Source organism: Elephantulus edwardii, unplaced genomic scaffold (genome assembly GCF_000299155.1).
Source record: "Elephantulus edwardii isolate Elephantulus edwardi_28Jun2011 unplaced genomic scaffold, EleEdw1.0 scaffold00045, whole genome shotgun sequence".
NCBI lineage: Eukaryota > Metazoa > Chordata > Mammalia > Macroscelidea > Macroscelididae > Elephantulus > Elephantulus edwardii.
Window position 1 is genome coordinate 6,984,207 of NW_006399795.1, and position 9,131 is coordinate 6,993,337.

General features: G+C 41.2%; 1 protein-coding gene across 1 annotated transcript in view; it reads right to left on the reverse strand.

The window, feature by feature from the left end:
* CAMTA1 (calmodulin binding transcription activator 1) overlaps positions 1 to 9,131 on the reverse strand; it is a 1,380,526-nt gene that overhangs the window by 51,980 nt on the left and 1,319,415 nt on the right. Inside the window, exons 12-16 of the mRNA XM_006885914.1 lie at positions 7,297 to 7,451; positions 4,961 to 5,157; positions 4,531 to 4,609; positions 3,637 to 3,952; positions 2,723 to 3,246 (exon numbers count right to left, since the gene is read on the reverse strand). Of these exons, the coding sequence (XP_006885976.1) occupies positions 2,723 to 3,246; positions 3,637 to 3,952; positions 4,531 to 4,609; positions 4,961 to 5,157; positions 7,297 to 7,451 (1,271 nt within the window). The remainder of the gene's footprint in view (positions 1 to 2,722; positions 3,247 to 3,636; positions 3,953 to 4,530; positions 4,610 to 4,960; positions 5,158 to 7,296; positions 7,452 to 9,131) is intronic.

Genomic DNA, 9,131 nt, shown 5'->3' on the forward strand with positions numbered 1-9,131 from the left:
CAGTCCTTGGAGAGGGACGTCATGCTTGGGAGGGTGGAGGGACAGGGCAAGAGACGAAGACCCTCGATGAGATGGATTGATTCAGTGACTGGGGTAGTGGGGGTAGGTGTGTCAGAGACCATAATATTGGCACAGGGTATAGCAGGGTTCAGGACTGTTGAACATAGGGTTGCTATGAGTTGCAAGCAATTTGACAGCAAATAACAGTAACAACAACATCGCTAATATCACATGCAAGCAAAATCTTGCTGAAGATTATCCAAAAATGTCTGGAATAGGACATTGACAAAGACCTACCAGAAATACAAGTCAGGTTTAGAAGAGGACATGGCCATAAAGACTTATATTATCGTCAATGTCAGATGGATCTTGGCAGAAAGAAGAGTATCAAAGAAATGTCTATGTTTCATTGGCTATGAAAAGGCATTTGACTATGTGGATCACAACAAATCGTGACTAACTCTGAGGAGAATGGGGATCTCAGAACACTTGATTGTACACAAAATCTATACTCGGACCAGGAAGCTGCCCTAAGAACACAGCAAAGAAACACTGCATGGTTCTATATAAGGAAAGGAGTATGTCAGAGATACATCTTGTCTCTATACCTTTTCAATCTATATGTCGAACAGATCATTCAGGAGGCTGGGCTTTATAACGAGGAATGTAAGGTTGGAGGAAGACACACCAATAACTTATGATACGCAAAGGACACAACCCTGCTTGCTCAAACTGAGGAGTATCTGAAGCGCGTGCTGCACAAAGTCAAGGACCATAGTATTCAATATGGATTAAAACATAACATCAAGAAGACAAAGATTCTCATCACTGGGCCAATTGGCAGCACCATGATAAATGGAAAAAAGGTTGAGTTTATTAACACTTTCAGCTTGCTTGGCTCCACAATCAACACTTTTGCCACAAGCAGTCAGAAAATCAAGACAAATTGTACTGGGAAAATTTGCTGTCAGGGACTTCTCCAGAATACTGAGGAGCAACAATGTCAATCTAGAGACTAGGGTGCACCTGATCCAGGCCATGGTCTTTGCAATTACTTGCTATGTGTCAGAAAGAAGGACAATGACTAAGAATGACTTAAGAATCATCTATACCTTTGAGTTGTGGTGCTTGGGAAGAGTACTGAACATACCATGGACCACCAAGAGAACAGGTTTGTCTTGAAGACAGTGAAACCAAGTTTCTCCTTGAAGGCAAGGATTCTGAAGCTCGATCTCAAATACTTTGTGCATGTGACCATGGGGGACTAGTCCTTGGAGAAAACCCTGCTTGGAAGGGTGGAGGGACAGCACAGAAGAGGAAGACCCTGGATGAGATGGACTAACACAATAACTGAAATAATGGGGGGGGGGAAATAGGTGTGTCGGAGTCTGTGAGACTGGCTAAGGATAGTGCAGGTTTCAGAGCTATTGTACACAGGGTCACTATGAGTCGCAGGTGACTCAATGGTATATAACAACATGATTCTTAGTCAACTCAACAGCATCTAAAAACCACCACCACCACAAAGGTCAAGTGTCTCTCTCAAGGCTGTCTGAATCCAGTAGTAGTAGCTCTAAGGGGAAAAAAAATACGGGCAATCTCCTCCAATGAGATGTACTGTCTCACAAAGTGAGTTAAACTTTTTATGAGCATAGAGCTTTTTCTTTTACATTTGTTTTGGGTTCTATCAATGCGAAGTTGGAAAAAGTAAAAACTCTCATTCTTAGGCTGTCCTTCTGATCAGACCCTACATGGGGTTTTTTTGTGTTGTTTTTTTTTTTAATTTTATAATTTTTGTGTGCGTGTACCGTCAAATCAGATCTGACTGGTACAGGAGGCGATTGTCCCTCCTTCCCCCGCAGAGCATCTGGCGGATTCAAACCGTGCACCTCTGGGATTGTAGTTGCAGCTTCTTGCCACTAGGCCACCAGAGCTCCCTCGACCCTACATGCTTTAATTAACAGAACTTACTTAGCAGCCCTAACTTAGGTTTACTTCACACATATTTTCTATTTTTATATTAATGATTTATTTATAAAGTTTGAATATATTGTTTTTACAAAAGATCCTTTCCATTTTCTTCACCCCACCCACCGATCGACTTGTACAACCCTATGAGCAACATCCTCCTCCCCCATCCTCACCTCTCTATTTCCACCCTTACCCCCACCTTGGATCCTCATACATATTCTCTTGATCTATATTAAATTTAATGCTCTAAAAAGATTCTTAGTTGTCTAGATTTAACATTTTGTTGTTGCTGCAACAAAATCTAGAAGGGTAATCAATAATCAGATTCCGGGACATTTAACTGTACCTTATGAAAACGTGACATATGTCCTTTATGAGTATGTAGCAGCAATGACGAAAGACGTCACATAGATATTTCAAATTATATCCACAAACTTCTTGTTCTAGTTAATCTCAGGGCTTTGACTCTCTAACAGTTAGTTATTAAAACACTGAAATCACTGTGAGTGCAGAGGAGAAAGGAGCTAATACAAAGAGAGAAAGCTGTACTGAGGCATGGACCACTTGCATTTAGGTTTTATTCACAATGCTTTGATTCACTGAATGAAAATGTAGTACACCAAGTAGAACCCTCAAACATACTCGTACATAAAGCCAAGCTTCTCGCCTTCATCAGAGAAGTAATTAATGAGCTCTGTAACTGACTGAAAGACTCCAGAAAGTTATGCTGCACCAGCCTCTGCAGGCTTACCTGGATGTCATCCATGGGTTGTGAGCATTCTTCATTCTCTGCACTATCACGGTAGGACCCCATCTCTGTATTCACCACCTCTCTGTTAGCCATCATCAGGACACTCATTGGTTCCCGCTGTCGCACCTGTGAAGGTGCTGCATCCTTTCCTACACTGGTCCCCTTCGGATTTCCAGTCACCTGTACTGTAGACACACCAATGTAAAGATCTTTGGAATTCCACTTTACTACAGGTTGAGATCCAGAGGCTTGGAATGCTGCAGTCTCTGGAGTGGGAGGGGAGAGTTCCCGGCTGTAGTCCCTCACTCCTTCACTGGGGCTGATTGTCTCAGGGACAGACTGTTTAGAACTAGGGCTCTGCTTCCTGATATTTGGCTGTTCCAGACTCAGTGCAGTGGAAAGCAGCTTCTCCTGCCTTGCCTGGAAGTACTCAGGGTTCAATTTATGCTTTTTGGGAGCTGGATAATCTTTGTGGCTCTCACTGCTGTAGTAATTAGAGGGTTCAGACCGAGGTCTTCTCAGCTCTGAAAAGTACAGTAGAAAGGATAGTCAGGATAGGCGATCAAATTAGGAATCCTAAAGAATTAACACTTTCTCTATGCCTGAGAGACACAAAGTGCAAAGCTGGAACTCAAGACATTACTATTTAAATATTCCCCAGCAGCGTATCTTGTACTTAGATAATCCTCCTCCCAAGAAATTGTTTCTTGCATGGCAATAGAATTATTTTTTTTCTACTTTCTGTATAATTTGAAGGGGTACTATACATAACCGAAGCTAAAAGGAAAATCAGAAAAAGCAAAAATAAATAAATACACTTAATTTTAGGTAACTAGCCTATGGACTTTTTTTCAGAGTAGCTGCATGAAAGCAAATGGGAGACCTATCAAGATTTATTAAGTTTGAATGTTTACCTGGATTGGTACTTGCAATTACAGTGACTCCTTTGGGAATGTCTGGTGAGCTGATGGCATCACTGTGCCACTGGGCCATCCAGCTATCAGTATTAGGCTCTTCACTTGTAGGACAATGAATTCTGGGATTCTGTCCCAGCTGAGCCTGCTCATCTCTCTGCAGGTGCTCCAGACACTCTGCTAATTTCACATGACCCCGTGACCTGGCAATCCCCAAAGGCAGCCTTCCTAGAGAGTCAGGAATAGAGATGGCCCGCCGGTCCCACTTATATAGCACAACAGCAGCCTCCAAGTGCCCCAGAGCACATGCCCACATCTGAAAGACAGAAATATAAAGCAAACTCTTCAATCAGAGGTTAAAACACTATATAACATGGATGAGCCTGGAAGGTACCATGCTGAGTGAAATATCTCAGTCACAAAAGGATAAACACTGCATAAGCCCTCTGTTTTACTATTAGGATTGATGGGGCGAGGGAAGAAAAGAATGGACAACAAACACTCCCTGGAAAGAGAGGAAGAGCAATCCAAAAGGAATGGATGGTTAGAAATTATGAGTATGACAATTAATAGCCTGGAATAGAACAAGCATTGCAAAGGGAACTGGAGGAGGAGAAGGGAGGAATGAATGAAAATTATTAATTTTGCGGACCTTTACTAAAATAAAATTTTCAACCAAAAAAAAAATCATACATGGTTGTTGCCATTGCCGCCAACTGACAAACTCTGGTTTGGCAGCCAGCCTCAAAGATGTCATAAAACATTAGCATTACGAAGTATCTCTGAAAGGCTTCCTATGTCAGTGCTGAAGGGGAGGGTAACAAAGGAAACCAGACAAATTCCTGAGTCAAACTGGAAAGATCCTTGGGATAATGAAATGAACCTTGACCTTACCAGAGGAGTACAGGAGAAGTGATCCACATTCAAGGGGTCAACTTCCAGTTCCAAATCAATGCTATCTGCATGCTTTGTGCTGTAAAGAAGAGTGTATCAGAAATTAATGCACTTTGACCTATGTTAAACTTGAACTATGCTAAAAGGAATTATCAAAATGTCATGATAAAAACTAACTGGGCACCCAAATCCCTGATGTGAAGAAACACAGTCTAAACGAGGGCTGTACTCTCCATCTGGTTAGTGGACCAAAGACAATGAAAGCTCAACTCTTCAATTAGCATCTAGTTCTGTATTTCTCAGGTAGACCTTTATAGTCCTTTAATCCCAGGCTAGAAAACATACTGACTGGCTAGATTTCTTGTCATTCATGGAAATGTCAAGAAGGTATATGTTGAAGATGGCTCAGGAAATTGCACCACAGCCTTACCGCCACTTGATGAGGGTCTGGATTAGAGTGGCATAGCCTTGGGCAGCAGCCAGGTGTAAGAGGGTCATTCCACGGAAAGTCTTTGAATGGATCAAATGCTTAGACTTTGCCCAGCAGGCTCGGCTCATCATCTTCTCACATACAACAACCACACGGCTCTCAAAGCAGCTCCCCAAAGTCCCAGGCCCAGAAGCACACTAACAAGAAGAAAGCACATATTATCATCTGACATTCTGTACCACAGGGGGTCTTTAAAGACCCTCCACCAAGCCAGTATTTTGATGTAGGGAAAACAAACACCTTACAATTAGCAATTCAAAATGGAAAATACAAAACTGAATATAAAAACACACCATGAAACAGAGAATAGAAGTGTAGTTTTAGCTCAGCAGCACACATCTGCAGTGGTGGCACAAGGTAATTTTCCACAACTTCAAGAACACTAGAGTCAATCTATTACAGCTGACACTCTGATTATGAGCTTCATGCTGATCCACTGCAGGAAAAATATACACGGCTGTCTTAGTTAACCAGTGCTGCTATGAAAGAAACCACGAATGATGGCTTTAACGAACTGAAATCCTGAATCACAGAACCAGTTCAATGGGAAGGCCTTCTCTCTCTGTTGGCTCTGGAGGAAGGGCCTTGTGTCCTTTTTCCTCCAGGGGCCCAAAGTTCCTTGGTGATTTCCAAATAAGTCTTGTCATCAATCTTCCCCTGGGTCTAGAAGGTTCTCAGCACAGGGACTCCAGTTGCAAAGAATAAGCTCTGGTCCTGGCTCACCTTTCTGGGTGATAAAATCCTGTTCTTTCTGCTGACTTCTTTTTCTTATCTCTTGTATCTTGTATCTTATATCATGTATATCTTATATATCTTGTATCTTAAGATATCTTATAACTCTTATAAGACAAAAGATAACACAAACCACACCCCAGGGGAACTCCCCTTACCTCATCTCAGGGTTATAACTTAAGTAAGGGTGGTAATTTCAATAAAAGTGATGTACCCCACCTTACATCTACCCCATTCATAGACAGAGGTCTAAATTTACAACACATCACAAACTGGAGGGTAAGGAACAACCACGGCCTAGTCACGCTGACCCCATGATTTTGGGGGAGGGTAAATGCAATCCATGAAAGCAATTGCTGAAAGAGAAATTGTGGTTTTTCTAATGGATCTTCAACTTCTTTGCGTCTGATGGTGAATTAAGCCACTTACTCATGGATTTTCTTTTATTCTGTAAAGATGTACTTTAAGGAATCAAGTAATAGTCCAGTCATTCATAGTCGTTCAAGAGTTCTGGCAAAAAGCTTTAGATGTCTTGCAATTTAACCATTAGTTACAACGGTAACTAACTTAACAGTAGTCTGTTCCCTAATCAAGCACGAAAATGACCAGCAACCAAAATGCATTGAGGAAACCTGTTTTCTTGGGAAAATAGCAGTTTCAGCCCAAAAGATAGTACCAAAATAATGTTCTTTAATTTACATAAAGCCCTTCAAAATTAGTAGGACTCATAGGAAAGGTCATTTCCCTGTAGCTGGCAATCAATGTAATACATTCTTCATGGAAATTATAGAAAAGCAAACACAAAAGGTATAATGCATACTGTTGTTCTAGCTTGAATTACAGAAATGGTTTCTTTGATGCCCCTTTCATATTGATTTTCTTGAGTTTAAATGGCTTATGAATCACCAAATTCAATTATATTTACACTTTAAGGAGGGATAAAATACCTAACGTAGAAAAAGTCAGTTATATTCTGTGTCCTAGCAGATATGAGTCACCATCTAACCTCTACTTTTTAACTGGATATCCTCCATTTTCACTGCCAAGTAACAGCAGTGAAATCTGAGATTAATAAAAATGACTCAAAGGTAACCAGACTCATGGCCACTGAGTTGATTCAACTCATACAGGACACAGAAGATTCCCATAGAGCTTCCAAGGCTATAATCTTTAAGAAGCAGACTATCATCTCTCATGGGAACCACTGACCTTTGGATTAACACCCCAGAGCTTTAACTACTATGCCACAAGAGTTCCTCACTCAGGTATTAGCAACCATTGATAAAGGTGAACAACTGAGAAAGCCCATGTTCCAAGGCTTCTTTAATATTACACAAATAATACCTGCCTTCATCGATGTTAAAGAGCACCACCTTGGGCTTTTGCCTAAATGTAGGAATGATAGCAGTAGCAACAGAGATGGGACTGATGATAGAAATGCAGGAATGATACAGCAAAAGAGATGTGACTGATGATCGGCTGCCTCACCAACCAATGAAAACATTCAACAACAAGGAGGGATGATGATCAACAGAGACACTTACCTGAGCTTGACTTGCTCCATTTCCACTTCCGTTGCCACTTCCACTGCTTCCTCCTCCTCCAGTCCCCTGTTTGTGCTGCTGGGATCCCGTCATCTCAGCCATCCTCCTTTCCATCTGCTCTAATCGTTCTAGGATGGACATCCTGAACTGGTTATCTAGGGAAGAACAGAATGAAGAGTGAGAAGATGCTTGTAGGACTGTCCTTTAACTGCTGTTACCTGAACCATGTCAAAGAGACTTCTATCTGCCAGGTCGCCCTAGCATGGTAGTAAATTCCTAACCTCACACAAGACAGTATCATCTACAGCTGCTCAAAATTCTTATCTAAATGAACACCATCTGTCAAAGATTATGACTCGGATTTTTGGTACTTTCTTTGTCAAATTCCCAAAAAGCAATGCTGAAGTGATCCAGTAAGTGTGTTGTTCTTGTTGTTGCTGTTACTCCTGCAACTCATAGCGACCCTATGTACAACAGCCTTGAAACCTGCTCTATCCTGTGCCAACCTTATTATCTTTGACACACCTACCCCCACTACCCCGTCACTGAATCAATTCATCTCATCAAGGGTTTTCGTCTCTTGAACTGTCCCTCCACTCTCCCAAGCATGACGTCCCTCTCCAAGGACTTGTACCTCCTTGCAAAGTGTCCAAAGTATGTCTGATGAAGCTTCAGAATCCTTGCCTCCAAGGAGCAGCCTTGTCTGACCCTCTCTAGAATGAATCTGTTTGTTCTCCTAACAGTCCATGGTATATTCTTCTCCAGCACCACACAGCTCAAATGCATCAATTCTCTATCATCCCTAGTCATTGTCCAGCTTACTGACACATAGCAATGATCAATTTCATTTAAATCAAATGGAAGAAAGCAATGTCATTTAAATCAAATGGAGGAAAGCAATTAACACAGAAGAGGAAGAGGTGTGTGTATGTATGGATGCATGCATGTATGTATCTGCATATACATATAAAAGGAAAAAACAGTATCAGTGTAAACCAAACTAGTTCCTTTTAAAACAGAGAATGAAATTTAGTCCTGATCCAGGATCTCACCTTTACAAATTCATTTCAGGCACTGCCTAAAACCCTTCTTTTTCTTGTTATGTGCAGCCAAGTCACCTGTGACCCCTAGCGACTCTATGTACAGCAGCTCTGAAGCCTGCCCTGTCCTGAGCCAGTCTCACTGATTCCAACACACCAACTCCCACTGCCTCAGTTAGTTCCTACTTAAAACTGTTTTCCCTCCTTTGTGTTTCCAAATTTAAGGGCTCAGCCTCAATTACCATATCTGTCAGTCTAAGTGTGCTCTACTGTACACAGGGTTTTCAAAGGTCTGATTTATTTCAGAAGTGGATAGCCAATCTTTCTTCCTAGTCTGTCTTAATTTGGATGGTTAGTTTTAGAACATTATCTGACAGACAAGCATTTTAAAAATATGGAACGTTTCTCTACAACCAGGAGAAGATAAAATAGATGAATGGGACCTTCTAAGAATCAAATCCTTATGCATATCCAAAAACTTCTCCAATAGAGTAAAAAGGAAAGCCACAGACTGGGAAACAATATTTGGTAATGACATGTCAGATAAGGGACTTATATCTGGAATTTATAAAATACTTGAACACCACAATAAGATAAAGGTAAATAATCCAATAGAAAAATGGGCACAGGATATGAACAGACACTTCACCGAAGAAGACATTCAGATGGCCAACAAGCACATGAAGAAATGGTCAGAGTCCCTAGCTCTAAGAGAGATGCAAATCAAAACAACTATGAGATATCATCTCACCCCAGTAAGAATAGCAAAATAGAACAGAACAGCAAGCAACAAAT